Source organism: Macaca mulatta, chromosome 1, assembly GCF_049350105.2.
Source record: "Macaca mulatta isolate MMU2019108-1 chromosome 1, T2T-MMU8v2.0, whole genome shotgun sequence".
NCBI classification, from domain to species: domain Eukaryota; kingdom Metazoa; phylum Chordata; class Mammalia; order Primates; family Cercopithecidae; genus Macaca; species Macaca mulatta.
Genome location: NC_133406.1, coordinates 233,669,735 through 233,689,510, shown reverse-complemented (window position 1 = coordinate 233,689,510; position 19,776 = coordinate 233,669,735). Strand labels below are relative to the sequence as shown.

At 50.2% G+C, this 19,776-nt stretch overlaps 1 protein-coding gene across 10 annotated transcripts in view; it reads left to right on the top strand.

The window, feature by feature from the left end:
* Positions 1-19,776, top strand: part of CAMTA1 (calmodulin binding transcription activator 1) — a 973,269-nt gene that overhangs the window by 307,578 nt on the left and 645,915 nt on the right. For all 10 annotated transcript variants that reach the window (XM_028840340.2, XM_077976312.1, XM_028840326.2 and 7 more), the window contains one exon: positions 7,493-7,560. In XM_028840340.2, coding sequence (XP_028696173.2) covers positions 7,493-7,560 — 68 coding nt within the window. The remainder of the gene's footprint in view (positions 1-7,492; positions 7,561-19,776) is intronic.

The following is a 19,776-nucleotide window of genomic DNA, read 5'->3' as shown; positions in this document are numbered from 1 at the left end:
ACTCAGGAGATATTTATATAAATACATATATATAAATATACGTACACACATGTATACATTTGTTGTTGTTTGTTTAATTTGTTACAGTGAGCACTAAAGACCTTTCTCCCTCCCTGACACTGAGCCTGTATCTTGAAGACAGATGGAGGGCGGACTGTCTGAGAGGCCTGTGGGGCACTTGGCTTTTTCTAAGGGCTGCTCCAGGGAAGTTCTGGGAGGCGAGGCTGGTCTCTCTGGGCTGGACTCTTCTATGGGGTTGAGACAGACACATCCTGCAATGCATAGCTCCTTCTGGGGAGGGAATGGGGGCAGCAGAGAGAGCCGGGGCTGAGAAGTTGAGGTGAGTCCAGCCCCTCTGAGAATTGCATGGCCCTCCCTGCACAGATGGGAGCCTCACCACACACCGGAGGGGACACGGCTCATCACCTCAGAGGTGGACCCAGGGGGCAGGGAGCCCTACTCTCCTTGAAGCGTGTGCTGTGGACAGCTTCCTTCACATGTGGGGCTCAAAGTCAGCAGCTAGGGATGCAGAGGGCGCAGCGGGATGGCCGTCGTTGGCTCCAGAAGGCATATGTGTTTGCGGATTCCTGTGATGTCTGCATCTAGAGCTGGCCATCCAGTATGGTGGCCACATGCGGCATCGAGCACCTGAGACCTGGCTGAGCCCAGCTAGAGGGGCTGGCTGTCCATGGGAAACACACAGGGACTTAGTAGGGAAAAGAGTATGAGATAGTTCGTGACTACTTTTTTAAAAATTAGTAAAATCATACTCTCATGGATATATTGGGTTAAAGTATAAAATATTATTAAAATTTCTTTTACCTTTTAAAATGTAGCTTCTAGAAAATTTTAAAATATTTTTATATTTGAAGTTCTGGGACACATGTGCAGAATGTGCAGGTTTGTTATGTAGGCATACATGTGCCATGGTGGCCTGCTGCACCCATCAACCCATCTCTAGGATTTAAGCCCTGCATGCATTAGGTATTGCTTCTAGAAATTTTAAAATGACACACGTACCTTGTGTTGTGGCTCAGGTTCTATTTCCATTGGATGGTGCAGCTCTGGCACTCAGATTGGCCATGAGCTGCCTCCTGAATGAGGGGCACTTAGAGGAACAGTGCTGTGTGACCTCTCACGTAGGGCCCGAGCCTTGATGGCAACTGGACCTTTGTGCATGGGAGCCTCAGGCGTGGGCTCCTGGGGTGACATCCTTTAGAAGAGAACTTCACAATCTCTCCTTCAGCTCTGCTGTGTCAGCAGTCATCTTTGGACACAGGAGCTGTGTGGGGCTCTAGTGACAGACGGACTGAGACGCAGACGCTCCCTGAAGACTGAAAAACCAGGAAGGGAGAACCACCACCCACATAGACCTAGCAAGAGAAAGCTCGAGCAGCACAGCCACTGCTAAGAAAGTTCCAGAAGCTGCAGTGCACTGTGGAGGGAGACAGCAAGGGGGACTCCCCTGGGAAGGGCTGGGCGATGAACAGGACCTGACAGGTTATGTGGGCAGAGCTCGCGCATGGGCGCTGAGGCGTGAAGGGCAGGAACCAGGTCGGCACAGCAATGCATGCTCACCTGCCAGCCCCTGTGGGGCAGCCTCTGCCATTACCCTCCAGCCCTGCTGGCTCCCAGCTGACCGGCTCCTGACACAGGCTTTGCAGTCCTCTATCAAAACCCATCAACTTGGGGACTGGATGGTGGGTGACCGTTGCCTCTGGGTGGTGGAGATGGAGGCATGGCAGCACGGTGTGTGACCAGGCAGTGACGCCAGGTGGAGCATTACAGCCCCCAGTCCTGCCCAGGCCTCCCTTCCTGATGTGTCTTGTTTGGGGCCTTGGGAAAGGGCCCACCAGTCTCCCTGGTCTGCAGGCACCCAACTGTATCTGCTGAACAGATATAGAGGGGCCTGTCTGGGACCCTGCCAGTTTGTTCGCCCAAGCCCCTGCAGCACACAGACACCGTACCTTGGCGGCAGTTTTTCTGCTTGAACGTCCAAAGGACAAACTAAACATTTAAAATCTGCAAGCTGGACAGTCTTTGCTTTGGAGCCTGCAGTGAATTTCTTCATCTTGACAGTCGAGTCATTCTTCTCAGCATCGATGTGGTATTTAGGAGCCGGGAGGAGGAGGAAGCTAAGGGAGCCAGGGCACTGGGGAGGCTGCCGGGTACACACGTGTGGTCTTTCAGGCTCAGGGGCCGTCTGCGTGGGTGGGACGGCTGGCATTTCCTTCACCCCAGTGCCACATCTGGCTGGATGTCGATGCCTCCTTCATCTTTTTATTTTTATTGTGGTAAAAGACACACAACATACAATTTCCCATCAGTGGCCATTAGTACATTCACAAGGTGGTGCAACCATCTAGCTCCAGACATTTTCATCACCCCAGAAGGAAACCCAACACCCATTAGCCATCACTCCCCATCACCCTCTTCCCCCAACCCTTGGCAACCACTAATCTCCATGCTGTCTCTATGGATTTGCCTATTCTAGATATTTCATATAAATGGCCCCGTGCAATACGGGGCCTTCCGTGCCTGGCCTCTTCTGCTTAGCCTCGTGTTTTCAGTGTTCATCCATGTAGTAGCCGGTATCAGAACCTCATTCCTTTCTATGGCTGAATAACATCCCGTTGTTTGTCTGTGACACATTTCGTTTCTTCATCCATCTGCAGACACTTGGGGTAGGTCCGCCTCTTGGCTACTGTGAGTGATGCTACTGTGCGCGTGTGTGTCTGTGTTTTTTGTTTGAGTACCTGTTTTCTCTTCCTTTGGCCATGCTTTTGCCCCAGCCTCTTGTGAGTCTTTCAAGCCAGACTTGTGTTTGAGGGACAGCAAGTGTCAGGGAAGGAACTTGCACGCCTGGAGAGTGAGGAGTCCTGGCCTGGCTTCACCATGAACATGCTGAGCTTGGACAAGTGCTTTTCTGTTCTATACCTCAGTTGTTTCCTCTGTCAAGATGAGGTAGACCAGACCTGGGTTTTCATCTGCCTTCCTTGGGGTCCTAGGTTTGTGGACCTCGGGGAAGAAAGAGAGGCCAGACAACTGAGCTGAAAATCTTTCTTTTCACAACTCCTTCCCCTCTTCAGTGGGAGTATCTCCAGCTCTCCGGTTTGGTTTTGCATGCTTCCTGTGATGTTTTAAGCAAAGGGCTCCATGGAGACAAGGAGTTTTGCCCATCACTGAAGTCGAGGATCTTATGAGTTGAACGAGGCTTTTGGGGTGGCCATGAGCTTGACCCTGCTGGAAGGAGAGAATCCTCCTGAAGGAGGTTCAGGCTGGGCTCCTCCTGGTCCACTGGAGGGAGCTGGGGCTGGGAAGTGACCCTGGGTCAGTGGGGAGCAGGGAGCTGTCAGCCTGGGCTGGGAAAAGTTGAGTTCTTCACTCATCCAAGCACACCGTGGTGGTCCTTTCTGAAATTCAGAGCAGTGGTGTAGAATTCTGCATGGATTTGGGTTCTGGTTCTACAGGTACTGGCCATGTGACCTTAGGCAAGTCACTTAACCACTCTGTGCCTCAGTTTCCACACCTGTAAAATGGCCATGGTTCCTATTTCATAGTTTGTTATGAAGTTAAATGAGATGATCCCACATAAGTCCTAGGGCAGTGCCTCCACCATCTTAGCACTGGTGACATTGATGGCAGCAACGACACAGATGGTAAAGTCCTTCTCCCCACAATCACCCTGAATGTGGATGGCTTTTACAGGGCTCCATGCCATTTAGCACCTAATACTTTGTGTGGTTTTCATTCTTTGGCAAATCTCTCCAAACCAGTTCCTGAGCTTTGGCAGGGCAGGCTCACCTGTGGTCTGCCCATCTGGTGAGGGGGTGGCCTGGGGAAGGGCCGTGGGCTGGGAAGGCTGGGCAGCAGGGGCCTGGCATTAGATGGGTAACCCAGACACACTCCGTCCAGCCTGGTTCGTGCAGCAGCATGGGACAGTCCCTGGCGGGTGAGTCCAGCTTTGGGGCCCAGCCAACCTGAGCACAGCAGAGACTGTGGCCTGGGCCTGGGCATCAGCTTCCCCAGAAAGGCTGCTCTCAGAGGGGCTCTGTGTGGGACGTGTCCTGGATTGGGAGAAGCAAAATTTACCTTTGGGGGTAGAGGAGGGAGTGGCGGATGCTCACAGGTAGTTCCTACATCAGCGTGATTTCCTGGAGCCTCTGCTTGCTTGACGGAAGCTCATTAGACATGAGGTGAACGCCCCCGTCCCGAGTTTGGCCACAGAGGTGATCCCGTAACAGCGCTTGCACACACTGTCGTGCTGACTTGTCTGTACCCATCGCTCGACTGTGGGCTCTTTAACTGCTCGCTTCGAAGTGGTCCTGTTCCCTTTTTGGTATACAGTCGATGCTCGGTATGTAGAGTAAACACAGAAGGCAGTAAGTGGTGCTGGGAGTTTTTCCCCTTCGGAAGCCCTGTCAGGCTGGGGTGAGTGCTGGCTGAAGGATGTCCATGAAAGTCCTCTTTGGGTGTCCCGGGTTTTGGAACAAATCGCATGTTTAGAGGTTGGGATCCACTGCACCTCCCATCCCCTGGGCCACTAAGGGTCACTTGTCTTGGCATGGTCCTGGGCAGGGGCATGGATCTGGGGGCTGGCACAGCCTATTCCTCTAGATACCGGATCTCCTGAAGTTCAGGTAGATGAGCTGCTGCACGTGACAAGTGGCTTAGTAAATCCACATACTGACGTCAGCCGTGGCCTGCTCTGGTTTTGTGAAGCCAAATGGGAACCGATCGACAAACCAACAACTCTGAACGGTCATTCCGATGTTACCATTCATTGTCTGCAGGCATGAACGGTCATTCTGATGTTACCATTCATTGTCTGCAGGCGTGAACGGTCATTCCGATGTTAGTGTTCGTTGTCTGCAGGCATGGGCATGCGGGGGTGTCCAGAGTGGTGGAGGTGACAGATGATGATTAATCCAGCAGTGGTGGCAGCCTCTGACCTGGACCATTTTGGTACCTGTGACCTCATCAGGGGCTGCTAGACAGGTGGCTCACACCACGTAGATCTTTTCTTTTTTTTTTTTTTTGAGATGGAGTCTCGCTTGTCGCCCAGGCTGGAGTACAGTGGCGCGTCTCGGCTCATTGCAAGCTCCGCCTCCCGGGTTCACGCCATTCTCCTGCCTCAGCCTCCTGAGTAGCTGGGACTACAGGCGCCCGCCACCACGCCCGGCTAATGTTTTGTATTTTTAGTAGAGACGGGGTTTCACTGTGGTCTCGATCTCCTGACGTGATCCGCCTGCCTCGGCCTCCCAAAGTGCTGGGATTATAGGCGTGAGCCACCGCGCCCGGCCTCGTAGATCTTATAGTGATTCATGGTAGCTATTGTTTGGGGCATACCTTCTGCCAGCCAGTGTATTTAGAATGATCATTCCTTAGAACTGCCTCATGAGCTGATAGTCTCCCAGTTTCATAGGAAACTGGTCTAGACAGGTTAAGTAATGTGCTCAAGATGAGACAGCTCATAAGAGGCCGAGCTGGTACCCAAAGCCAGGACACTGTTTGCTTCCGATGCGTGTGCTCTTAACTGTGATACTATGTTGCCTTCCTACAGTGACATAGAGTTAATTAAATAATTGGCAAAGTTTTAGCCAGGAACTGCTGCATTTTGCTGCTTTTAAACTCTTGTGTCAACTATCTTCAGTAACAGACTCTCTCTCTCTCTCACTCTCACACTTGCATATACATATTTACTTCTGCCATGCACGTTTTTCCTACCCCATCCCATCCCATCCCTCCCTCCCTCCTTCCATCCATCCATCCATCCATCCATCCGACCAGCCACCTGTCTAACAAACACTTATCAGGTGCTTCCTATGTGCCCCAGGACACTGTTAAGTCCAAGGGATGTGTCAGCGATAACATGTTCCGTATCCTTCTCATGCTCCAATGGGGGATGTTATCTGAGTAAACAAGCAATTAGAATGCAGAGTGATAAATCCTGCCCACTGGGGGAAGGTGCCAGTGCCACCCAGGCAAGCAGGAGGGATAACTGACGCCGTCATGAATAGTTAGGGAGGGCCAGCCAGAGGAAGGATCTGTCTACAGTGAGACCTCAGGGAAAGATTTTTCTAAGGAGAGGAAATAAAACGTGAAAAGGCTCAGGGATGAGAGAACAATGTGCTGGTTGATCAGCTGCTTATTTATGATTTCTTCAGCTGCAGTCAGTGATAGAAACTTGCACAGTGAAGCAACTCTATTTTTGCTATAGGCTTCTGCTTCCCAGGTTCTTTGTCAGGTCCAGGCTTCCGGACAGAGGTGGTTTGGGCTCTGAGTTCCCAATCACTGGCTGCCTTGTGGGGGCCGGCTCCATGCTATGTGAGGCCTTGATCTCCACTCTTGGCCTGTGGCCTTTGCACTGCATGGCACCAGGGCCATTTTCTATTCTCACCTGCTCTGCTTACTGGGCTTCTCTTCCTTCTCAAGGCCAAGTTTAGCATCTCTGGTCACAGGTGTCAACTCCATTATGTCCCAGCTGAAAGAGGCTGCTTGCCTCCAGGCAGAGGGGCTGCCGCCTTCCCAGGAGCCCTCTAGGGACCCCGGCTGCAGAGAGAGCTGAGGTGGAGGCCTCCCCTCTGCATTTTCCTGATAGTCAGGGCAGCAGCTCTGTGTTGTGGCATCACCAGATCAGGGGAAACGTGTACTAGTCCAACCTTAATTTAACTTACAATCCCTGCCAATTTCATGTTAGCAGATCCTCTTGGAGTTGGAATTAAAGGGCCGTATCATGCCTCGAGCTGGAGCAATGACTTGTGTTGATGTCACTCACTGGCCTTTTATGGAAATTATTAATAAATCAGTAATTCTATCTGCAGTGATGTTGTTGTGTTTATAAATATTTAATTTACCTTCAGGTGCCCGCATTTTCCTCCTCTTTACCTTACACTCTGCTGACGTCGCTCTTCTTTTGGAAACACCGCTCACTAGATTTATCAGTAGTGGGAGAGGTTAACTTATTTCTCCCCCCGCTTCTTCCCTAGAATATGGCTTTATAGTGTCTTTTCTTTTTAATCTTTGTGTGATTTTGGCTCAGGGGGTTGAGGATGAAGCTGAGAGGATGCGACGTCTCTTGTGACAAAGAGGAAAGATTGGTCCAGCTTCAGAAAAGGATGAAACTTTCCAATTATGGTCTATGCATCGTGGAGACTTGTTGTTGGCATGTGTTTCTCCCTCCCTAAATTAATGACATTTAGAATCTGAAATGGTGTCTGATGTCTTCCTCCCACAGAGAAATATTTTCGTCCTTGCCACCGACTCATCTTTTGAGACCCAGTGCTTTGATTACTACCGTGTGACAGGTTCAATGGAAAGGACTGAAAAAATCAAAATAGAAACAGAGTCCAAGTCGAGTGTTTCTCTAGCAGGGATGGAGTTCCAGGCCCACAAAGGAAAACAGCAGCTGGGAAACAGCAAAAACTGTCTTACCTCTCAGGATCCAACGTGAGCTAATTGTTGTTATTATCTTTTTATTCTTCTGTTTCAGGAAATTGCAGCTTATTTAATAACATTTGAGAAACACGAAGAATGGCTAACCACCTCCCCTAAGACAAGGTAATGTCCCAGATCTTGCAGTTTTTCACGTATGTACAGTAAGTGGATTGATTTGCATTGATTACCTGATTTGGCCAGTCAGTTCATGGGCAACGAGTTGAAAATGCCATATTGTGCTGGATGGCTTTCGACACTGAGGTCTCATTCGTTGACATAAGACTGTGGCAGTGAACACGATCAGACGGATTAAAAAGAGTACAAGTGCCATCCGCCAGTTGGAACTTTTCACCTGACGGCTGGATCCTTCAGCCGGGTGCTTGGAAGCCTTCAGAGGCAGGAGCCTCAGGGGAAGTTTATTTTGGGAAATTGCTTGCCTGCCACTAGTGTTCTCTAGAAACGTGCTTTGAAAAAAGAGAAACCAGCTTAACTGCCCACTTTTATCTCAACGTGTCTTACAAACTGAAAGTCAAGTTATTCTTGATTGGTGTGATTGGTGGTAAAGCGATCCTCCCAAATCAGAAGCAATGGCTAAGCTCGCAGTTTATTATGCAGTAAATGTCCTTGAACCTGCTAACTGCTACAAACACTTAGCTTCTCTCACCACTCGGGAATAGAAGGAATTGGTGAAAATAGAGCTGACCTGCGTTCCCCCAGCACCAGTGATGTTACCAACTTGTGAAGAACGGTGACGTTGGGACTTAGGGTTGATTTTTAAAAGGCAGCCTCTTTTTGTCCTCCCCAACTCTAGGTTTTTATTTTTGGAACGTTACAATCTAGAGCTTCGGAAATACATGACCACTGTCTTCCAATTGCCGTGAGTTTTCTGTTAGCAGTGACAGGACCCAGGTGTTTATTAGCTGGCGAGGTGGTAGCTGGAGTGTGGTTTACACAGGATGCCTGGACTGCAGGCTTGAACGGAAGTGGTGGAATGTCCAGTCGGTTTCACATTGGACAGAAGCCCCAGAGTCCCCAGGTTGGTTAGCTAGGACCAGGGAAGGGTTGGGTGTGTCCTCTGTGCCCGTGGCCCATCAGCTTGACCTGTTCATCCTTTCTGAGTCATGGGAAAGGCCATCCTTGGGAATGTTTATTCATTCTAGAAGGAATTTAAAAACATCACATTATTAGGCTTAGATACTTGCTGGTTAGCATCTTTTAGATGAGGGCACAATCCTCCCCTTTGAAGGAGGCTAGAGGGTATTGTGGAAGGAAGGTTAGTGATTGAGGCTCCCTTCCCCAGGTAGCTCTGATTGCTTTACCTCCAGCCTGAGCGTGGGAGGAGGGTCCCTCCACAGGAGTCCCCAGTACCTCAGCCTGCTGGGACCATGGTTTTTCCTTTGCTATAAAATCAAATAGTTTATCTCAATCAGCTTTTGCTGTGATAATTCTGCATAAGAAATGACCTGCAAGCTTAGTGACTTTAAACAACAGATCTTTATTTTCTGCTCATGGGTCTGTGGGCTGCGTGTGGCTTTGGGTTGAGGTCAGGTCTGCTGTGTCCATCATTTTGCTGTGGGACCTAGGCTGAGGAAGCCCCCTCTGCCTGGGAAATTTGCTTCTCCCAGAGGAGCACAGAGGCTCATAAGCCCAAGGCAGTTGATGCAGGTGCAGTTAAAATTCCTGCTCAGATATGGCATCATATGTCATGCCTGCGGATAAATCCACTGGCCAAAGCAAGTCCCCTGGCCAAACCCAGTAAGAATGGGACTGGGAAGGACATCCCTCCACAGAGTCGGGGCAGGGGTGGGCAGTGGAGAGGATGGGAATACAGTGCACTGTTTGGTGAATACGGCCAAACACCAATAGAGCCTGACGCCCTCATCTCCTCTTTCTTCTGCGGCATGTTCTTGGAGGACATCATTCTCAAACTTGAGCAGGCATCAGAATCAGCTGGGGGCTCATTAAAATGTGGGCCCCAACCCAAGGTTTCTGATTCAGCAGGTGCGGTGGGGAGCGGGGGCCGGGGTGGGTGCTGAGCATGTGTTATTTCTAACAAGTTCCCAGGCAGTAGGATGTGGCTGGTCTGGGACTGCACTTTGAGGACCACTGGCCTGGTTTTCTGGGGGAGAAGGAGGCTCATCTGATTTCTGCCTCTGGACTATTTCCTGACTCTCACGGGTGGCCCTCATCTCAAGCAGCCACCAGCCTCTCCGTGCGCCCTTCACTCTCTGCTGAAACACTCCTTAAATCTAAGTGGAAAGAGAAGAGCTCCTCCTCAGCCAGAGGGAGCTTCTCTGGAACGCGTCCCGGGCCAGACATCTGATTTCAGATATGCAGACGTGTGCTGGGTTTCAGCCACCCTTTGATGGCAGAACGGTAGAACATTTCAAGGCGGTGGTTTTACCTTGAGTTTCAGCCTTTGGAGTTTGGGTTACAATTGAAAAGGGGATGTCACTCAGGGTCATGCCTGACTCGTGTGACTTTCTGGGGTATACATAGAGACAAGAGACCCACCCCGAGGCACAGGGGTGCGCCTGACAGAAGGAAGGCGGGTTTCAGATGTGGTCAAATCCGGGGTTGAGCCCTGGCTCTGTCACTCAGTGGCTTTGTGACTGTGAAAAGGTCATCTTAGCTCCTTTAAAAGCCCTGCGTTTTCTTCTTCATATAGAAAATGGAGTTGATGTTGATCCCGTCCTTGCTGGGTCACAATGAGGATTGAATGTGGTCATGTTTCTGATTCTGCTTCGCATGCCGTGTGGGTCTGTCCGTGCACGGGTGTCACTGTGCCTCTTATCTGTGGGGCAGTCCCCAGCCTGCTGGAGGCTTTGACGTCGGCAGGCATCTGCCAGGATTTCTCCAGGCTTTGGAAGGACGAATTTCTCTCCTAAAGGCAGAGGGTGAAGACGGAAGGTTTCCTATTAGTATTAAAATATCCACTCGATGTTTACACTTGAAAGCTTCTTGTCCCAGGAGAAGCAAAACTTGCTGTGGTTGTTCAAGGACCTTCCTAAATTAGTGGTTGAGTTGTGTTTGGATCCCCACCCCCATCCCATCTCTAGTATTGAAATTAATTGGTGCAGTTAACTGCTGAGTTCATACAAACTGGCCTCCTGGTATTAAGGAATTAATGACACCAATACTCTGCTGAACGAGAAGGCAATACAACTTCTGTTTGCCGCCGCCGCCGCCGCCGCCGCCGCCGCCACTGCTAATTTCATTTTAGAAAATTAATAAAAATGAATTGCACCACTGACATTTATAGAGTTTCCTAATAAAATGATACATTGTTTGTGTGGAGGAATCCCTATTAAATTAATTGTTGTAATCAGTTCACATATAGATGTTGGTATAGGAGCTGCAGAGGGGCCCCTGCTTGTCTCTGTGGCTTGCTGCCGGCTGGGGGTTATAAATATAGTCCTTGCTCAGATACTGCCCTAATTACAGAGACGGCCCCGGGAGCCCCAGCTCACCTGCTTAATAATGAGGTGTGCTACACAGAGGCTCCCGGGGCTGGGGACCCCAGGGGCAGCCACGGTATCACAACAGAGCTGAATGCCTCCTGTTCAAACAGCCTGTATTGTACTCTCAGCAACTGGGACCTCCGGTTTGAAAAATCACCCTGAGGGACGTGTTTATTTGGCACTTGCTGTGTGCTCAGTGTGATAATAATACCATTTGGAGACCCCAGGGAACTTCATGCTCCCCACCCTGCCAGGTGAATTGAGAATGTTGGAACGAAGAGTGTCCTCCCCCTGTCTAGAATGTTCTCCCAGCTCCTCCTGCAGGCCTTGACTGGGTGTCCCTTTCTCAGGGAGGTGTCCCTGACCATGCAGTTTAAAGTCTCGCTCCCGGCCCCACCCAGCCAGCCCCCTTTCCTCCTTTCTTGTTTTCTGTTTCTCTGGAGCACTCATCGCCTTCTGACACACTGTGTCTGTCACGATTGCCTTGCCTAATTTATGTATTCGTTACTTGACCCATTCCAAAGTGTTGGCACCAAGGGGAGAGGGATTTTTAGTGGGGCTTGTTCATGAGGCGCCCCCAGGGCCTAGAACAGTATGGACACCTCCCAGGCCCTCAAGAAATATCCATAAAATGAACAAAAGTGATGTAGAAAGGTGAGCCTTGATTGTAGTGAAGAAAGGGACCTAGGTTTTCTCCACTTCAGTTTTCCGGGTATTTCTAGTCCCAGGATTGTCTGGTTGAGCCAGCAGTGTGCTCTCGGGCACCGCCCATGGGCTGGATGCTGTGCTTTGAAACCCTCCTGGCAGCTCTGCCAGGTATAGAGGGTGTGTGCCCTCCTGGGCCTGCATGGTGAGTCCGTGCTAGAACTGGAACTTGGAACTGGAACCCAGGGTGATCTCACTGCAAAGCTCATAACCTTCGCTTTTATGTGTGTGAAGGTTCCCGGGGAGCCCATCAATAGCTCCTCTATTCCTCTCCGCCTCTCACTGCCGTGAATTCCAAACCAACCAGGAAAACCAGGCTCCAGGCAAAGGTTCCCTTTGTCAATAAGCGTGGCTCATACGTGTCAGCCAGGAGGGCGTTCTACACTGTCCCCCAAGTAGGAGTTAGCCCCCCAGTCACAGGCAGTGTGGGAGAGCTGCACACCACTGCAGGGGAGCAGGTCCCTTTCACCAGAGGGCAGGGAGCAGGGCTGAGCCCAGTATAGGCAGGCAGCTGCAACACTGAGCAATCCCTATTATTTATTCCTCCTCCCCTGGGAAATACGCAACCTTCCCTGGAAGCCAGGGACACACAAACTCAAGATTGAAGTAAGAGCATATCCTTCCCAGGACTCCTGTTTATACCAGTTAGAAAGAGGCTGGAAAAGCTGTTAATTATCTAATTAATTAATTAGATTGATATAGATAGCACCTTAACATGGAAGCACTAAGGGTCTAGTAATAGAATTTTCCTATAATGAACACTAAATGCTTTTTGGTCAATAAGCAAATAAAACAGCCAAGTAGAAGGAGGAGGTCTAGAAGGAAAGGAGGAGAAAAGTGAGCCCTGAGTTTCAAAAAGACTCCAGTGGCTCAGAGAGAGCTTCCATTCTCCTCTTCCTGGTTTCCTGATCCCATCTGTCCATTCTGGCTTCAAGTGCTCCAGATCTTTCCCTGCCCTGATGGTGGTGGACACCAAGCTGTGATCCTCTGCTCTTTCGTCCCACATTCTCCCTTGTGGGGCTCCCAGGACTCCCTGACTCCATGGTCTGACTGTCAAGTCTCTGTGGATCTTTCCCCACATCCGACTCTGTCTTCCTGGCACCTGCATGCCGTGTTATGATCTCCAACTCGCCATCTTCCCCCCTCCTTCCCTGACCCCCACTCTGCTTTCCATCTTCTGACTTCCCTGGTTCTAGAAGAGCCACCTCATTTGTGGAGATGCCAGAGCACACAACGTGGACTCCAGGTGGCTTCTCTTTCTCCTTTGTCCCCTGCATCTCATTAGCCACCAACTCTGCCAGTGTTTCCAACTGTAATTCACATCCTCATTTTCTTATGTTTCCCCTCCAGGATCAGCTGTGTCCTCACTGCCACTGTCACGCTTGGAGTATTGAAATATCTCCTACTAGGTTTCCTTCTCTAAGTCGAACTCCTCCTCCCCATTGGTTTTCCTGAAATACTGCTTTGATTCCATTGTTATTCTCCTTGGAAGCCTCAGAGACTTCCTGTGAGCTGAGGCCAACTCTCCAGTGATGTCTTTAAGGCCGTTCTTCTGTCTCAACCCACCCTTTTCCGTTTATTTTCCTTGACCTCCCACCTCCAGGTACTGCTACAGTTGGGGAGCGGCTGGCTGCTCTCCGAACATCTTTCTTGTCCTCCACTTTGGCCTCCACTTGGCATTGCCCTCACCTCAAATGCCCTCATGTCCAATCTGGTCTGCCTCTTCCTGGGAGCCTTCCCCAAACTCATTGACTCAGGGCGAGTCCTCTTCCCTTCCTGCTCCCATAACTGCACGTGCTTTGTCGTCAGTTGTTTGCCAATTCAGCTGTCATTAGTAAGTCTTCCCCAGTGGGGTGGTGCATTCCCCAAGGACAAAGTCATGCTGTCCCTTTTATCTCTTCACAGCCTGTGTGCAGGGAGGCCAGGGCTTTGATGGGGTGGAGTGGGGGCTGGACAGAGTGTGGACTCCTTGCACAGAAACAAGTTTGCCCAAGAGGCAGAGTGCCAGTGCCTGCCATCCATGGGGTTTTTTGTCCTAGACAGCCCTTGGGGTCCCAGCGTGGTACCAGCCTGTGAGCAGAGGCCTCTGCCTAGAAAGCCCGTGTTATCAGGCCCCAGGCTGGTCCTGGTGCAGGGGGGCTTGTCTTTGTTCAGTCCCACTGTAAGACCCCTGGCAGTGACCTGTTGGCCACCTTTAAGGCATCTATCTGCTCTTTAGGACAGACAGAGGACTTTTCTAAGGAAGCCCCTATTCCTGGTAAGGCTGCTCGAGTGACTGGAATAGAATTGCAAAAATCATTTAAAAATTCCCAGAGCTGAAAAGAAATGCAATTCTGACACCTGCTGCAACCTGGATGAAGCCTGAAGCCGTTATGCTCAGTGAATCAGCCAGATGCAAAGGGCCACACATTGTGTGATCTGCTGACTGAGGGATCTAGAGTAGTCCGCTCTGGAGATGGAAAGTAGATGGTGGTTTCCAAGGGCTGGGGTGGAGGGAGGGAGAAATGGGGAGTTAGTCTTCAATGGGCATAGCGTTTCAGCTGGGAAGATGGGTGGTGGTGATGATGGTGGCAGAGTAATGTGAATGTGCTTAATGCCATTCAAAATGGTGAAAATGGTAAATTTTATGTTACATATATTTTACCACAGTGAAAAAAAATTCCCAGAGTTGCCTCTGTAGCTTTTCCTCAGGTGTTCAGCTGGGCAGGGTTGGCTGGGGTGGATGAATCGTGTGTGTGTGTGTGTGTGTGTGCATGCCCAGGGGGTGCTGTTGGTGGCCAGAGTTCGGGAGGGCAGTTTTAGACTCAGAGCATTTTAGGACTCTGTACGTTGGAACTATGCAGGAAAATGGAAACTGGGTCGGCAGTAGTTTCCATGAGTGGTTTCCACGTGTGGTTTCCACGTGGTAACCTTTGCATTATGCTGAACCAGGGACCTGCTTCAAATTAACACAGAGATGTGTCACGTTAGGTGCGTTTCAGCATTTGCATAATGTATCGCAGATCCTTGGCCAAGGCCATCGTTGGCCAAAGGGCAACTGCAGGGCGAGGAAGTTGGCGGGTGCCACGTCTGTCAGAGCTCCCAGGGAGCCTCCTGCCTGAGGACTTCCTCGCAGGGTACCTGTCACGTAGTTTTCGTTTATTTCCGGGATGAGGCGGGGAATGAGCTGTGGCCTGTATCCTGATGGAGTGTCTGGCAGTGTCTCCACAGTGGTAGGGAAGTCCCCAGTCTCTGCATGGAAATAGGTCTGCCCTGAATTCCAGTTATCTTTATCCTAGTTAATCCCAGAATACAACATGTCAAAGCAGGGGCAACCCACGGAGGCCACTTCCTCACATCCCCTCCGTGTCCAGGAAGTTGGCCACAGTGGGGGCGCTGATGGCTTGGTGGGGGACTGTCATACATGCTGGGCTCCTGATCAGAGGACACGCGAGCCTCATGTGACCTCAGTGGGCTTAGCTACCTGTTGAAATGGCAGCACCAGCCCAGGGCTCATGTTCCTGGCACAAAGAGCTGAGGGTTGACGTCCAACCTACCCCTCCTCACTTCTTGGGGCCAGGAGTGCAAGTCTCCAGTGTCCTGGAGGAGACAAGAGGGAAGTATTGATGTTTGTGTCTCTGATTCCTCCCTGGGTTAGACAGCTACCAACCTGTGGCTCCTGCCCACCCCACCCCACCCCACCCCCTTTTAAAAAAATTTTGATATGGAGTCTCACCATCAGCCAGGCTGGAGTGCAGTGGTGTGATCTCGGCTCACTGCAACCTCCACCTCCTAGGTTCAAGTGATTCTCCTGCCTCGGTCTCCTGAGTAGCTAGGATTACAGGTGCCTGCCGCCACTCCTGGCTAATTTTTGTATTTTTAGTAGAGACGAGGTTTCACCCTGTTGGCCAGGCTGCTCTTGAACTCGTGGCCTCAAGTGATCTGCCCGCCTCGGCCTCCCAAAGTGCTGGGATTACAGGCGTGAGTCAGAGCGCCCGGCTCCCCCTTCTTTTATTTTTATAAAAATTATACGTGTACATAGTTTAGTATGTCACATGGCCCTAAAAAACTTGTAAGAAAAGATAGCAGCCTCTGCCCTACAGCTCAATCCTGTTTCCCAGGGGCGGCTGCCCTCCAGTCTTTTGGTTCTGATATTTACCTCCAGATTTCTAAATATGTTGACTCTGCTGTTTCTTGATTTGTCAATTTTAGACATCATCTTCCGGCTTCCTCAGATGCTAACTGAGGATTTAGCTTTCTTACTGTGTGCACTGCCTGGCTCTTCCTTACCTGGGGGAGGGGCTGGTTAATGGAGGGAGCTAGCTTTCTGTTGGTAACTCTGAGGTTCTGCATCTCTACATTTTTTCTCTGGAGCCATCTGGGTTCTCCTGAGAAGGACTGGTCAATGTGCTGCCTAGTTTGAGCTGGCCTGGCTGCTAGCGGTCTGGGAGGGCCAGGCAGGGCAAGGGGCTGGGAATGTCAGCATTCAGTATGAGAGCTATTACTTAATTCTCCCAGTTTCTTGTTTCTTAATTCTCCCAGTTGCCGTGTTTCTGGCCTCTCTTCTGCTGTTTCCGAGTTTGGAGTCTTTCCAGACTCCAGCTCTTCAGAGAATCAGTGTGTCTCCCACTTGGGCAGAGGCCAGGGGGTGGTCGCCTGTCTGCTCAGTGTAGACGTAGGACCCTGGGAGGGTCTACCACCCCCTACACAGATGTGCGAGCTCCCTCTGCTTCCCACCCCAATCCTAACTTCTGCCTTCCGTGGCACCTGCTGCTTCCAATTCACGAGTCTTCTGGGGGCTTGGCAGGCGGGTTAGTGTGTTGGTCCTGAGGTCCACCGCACGGCACTCGGATTTTCGCTTCCTAGATTCGGCTGTGTCAGTTACCAACCCTGCATCTGCTTCCCGTCTCTCCAGAATGTGTTGGCGTCTCTTATCCACGCTTGTCTCTGTTCCCCTTGGCTTTCTCCTTGTGGATTTATACTTGTTTTCATTCCTTTACTGCCATTGGCGAGGACGAGCGATGCTTAGTCCTCCCTGTGAGCCCTGTTTCTTCCTCACTGGCCTTCGCCCAGAGTCGTGGCGAGTGGGACCTGCTCCCCTTGTTGTCTCATCCTTTCTCTCTCTCCTCTTCGTTTCCTGCTCACTCTCAAGCCAACTTGCTGTTTCACTCTCTTGCTTTTTTCTCTTTTTCCAAGTCTTTTTCAGTCTGCAGAAAGAAATGCCTCAAAGTGCAGTTTGGAGGTTTCTAAGTGCGCAGCTGCTCAGGGCTGGGAAATCCTGCTGCTGACACGCACACATGTTTCTTGTGTGCGAGGCCCCAGGTGTGCAGCCCGACCCACGCCAAAGCCCCGTTTGGCCTCCTCTCCACCTTCTTAATGCACCACTCTTAGTTTAGAGCCTTTCCTGGCATTGGCACAGGGGCGTGGTGTGGCCTCTCCCTGAGCAGAATTTCAGGGATCTTGGGGATGGCCAAGGCCATCCATTATGTTGTGCATGTCCCCTGACAGTGGGATCTCGATGGCTTTTATTTTTACATGGTTCTGCATGTGTCTTCTTTGGATTATACTGGGACAAAAGCCTTCACGGCAGGGGCTTCGTGCCAGGGTGCCTGTGATGCATGTTGGGGTGCTGGGGCACCCCAACAGGAGATTGCCTGCCCAGGGTGACACCTGCCGGCATCGCTAAGCAGGACACTCTGGCAGTGATGAATACTTCTGAGAATAGAAAAGCCCCTGGCACTGTGCTCACACCGATCGATAGGTATTTGCATGCCCTGTCTGTGTCCATTGATGGTCATTTTATTTTGTTTCTGGTACCCCCCAGTTTATTCTTAGCATCTTCAGCCCCCTCTCCTGGGTTTGGAAAGTTAGGACTGCCTGGCATTTCTGTCATGGGCATGGATTGGCATCTGTGGTGTTTCCTCTGGATCAATTCTGATGCCCACGGAAAGGGAAAGGGAGCTGGCCTGCAGGCCTTGTGGCATTGCGAGGTGGGAAGGCAAGTTCTCGGAATAAAGGACTTTTTGCAATTCATAAGTTTCTGTGTAATGAGTAATCACCAGATCATCTGGGTGTTCTGGGCTGGAGATTCTCCCCCTGTGCTGTTTGGCTAGGAGGTATTACTGTCTTTGCTATTCTTAGATTTTCCACAGTCCTTCATTATGGAGCTTTCTAAAAAAATTAAAAATAAACCAAAAACAAAGGAAGGAAATCTTTTCTGGTTCTCCAACTCTACTGCATATCCCACTTTCCCTTGAGCTTTTATGTGGTGTGTGTGTGCTTATACACATATGTACACACATACACAGCACACATGTAGACACATGCATGTGCTGAGGCACTTACAGACACAGAACCATACACATGCACATAGATACACAACTACACACATGTACACACGACACATGCATGAACAAATTTGCAACACACAACAGGTATACACACAGCACAGAAACAAATACACATGTACACATGTAGGCACATACACACATATGCATGTGCCCAGGCAATACAGACACAGCATATACATGCATATATACACACAACTACAGACGTACACACATGTACCCACAACACATATGTACAAGCAAATATTCAACACATGCATGCATGCAGCACAGAAATACACATACACATACATACAAGTACACACATGCATAAATACACAATACACACATGCACAGCTTCCTGTATTGGTCATTGTTCTCTTGTAAGAAGTCTCTGGGAAAATTTTTCTTTTGTTCATTATGTGTCTTAGGGAGAGGAAATTTTTTGGTAGAGGAAATTTTCTCCTCAAAGAAAAAATTAATTTTTCTATACTGGCTACTCCTGACCTCACCTGGCAGGGAATTTATTGTTAATTAAGCTGTTTAGTTGAGGTGACTCTTGGGGGGAAGAGGAGCAAGAGTCCAGACCAGGGCAGCCACGTCCGGGAGGGGAGGGTCCTGCTCTGCTGAGGACAGGGGAGCTCACTGAAGCGTTGGTGGCTGGCGTTGTGACTTCCCATCACTCCCTCCACCGGGATCATCTGTAGGAATTCAGGATCTGAGCTTTTTCTTTTGGCCTTCACCTGTGGTGGAATTGAATTTGCATGTAGAATGGCAGCTGGTGCCTAGGCCGAGGGATCAGAGAAATCAGCCCACTGTTAGGTCTGGAGAACGATGTTGAGGCAGGTGATGAAATTATGGAAGAACAAATGTATGCGCAAGGCTGGAGGAGGGAAAACAGATGAGATGCTTTAGCTTCTCCCCAGGAGCACAGCCTGCACCGTGAAATGTGCCATTTCCACATATTTTCACACCGAACATCCACGGCCCTTCCGCCTCCAGTGTCATGGGCTCACTCTAATTAATTCAGGTCACCAGTGTTGGGCCATGCTGGCCTTCTGATGCTGGGGGTTGACAGAGCTCTGTTTGGGGAATGGGTGTCATCTTCTCCCTGGGTTATGAGCGAGCCTTTTTATTCCTGAGCTGCGTGACACCGAACCGTCACCTTCTTTAGTTGTTGATTGGCACCCACTCTTCTCTTTACTCGGTGAATACTTTCTGACTGCTTCCTGTACGCCAGGCGTTGTGCTGCACATTGGGACATAATGGTGACCAGGACAGATCATTTATAAGAATTGCAACTTTGAGGAGTGCTACAAGGGTCAAGTGTGGGGAGAAGCTGCCCCTCTAGTGCATGGGGTAGGGGAGGTTGGGCTGACTTCCAGATGGGCTGCTGGGTGCAGTGGGGTTCCCGGCAGGGTGGGGGTACCCTTGAACAGGGTACCTAGCTGAGTAGCTATTATTAACACCCTTGCCTGGTTGCCCTGGGGATGGAGAATGAACTGGAAGTCCAAGGGTGAAAGTAGAAAGAATCCGGAAGTGCTCACATGCCAATGTAGATGCCATTTTCCGGATGGGAGGACTGAGGCACTGTCTGTCTGAGATGCACATATACACACAACTACACACATGTACACACAACACATGCACAAGCAAATATTCAACACATCATGCAGCACAGAAACACACATACGCACATATACATATAAACACAGGCACACACATGCATAAATACACAATACACACACACACACACACACATACACACACACACCTCCCTGTATTGGTCACTGTTCTCCTGTAAGAAGTCTCTGGGAAAATTTTTGACTTATCCTTGTCCCATTAGCTGCTATCAGCAAAGACGCAGT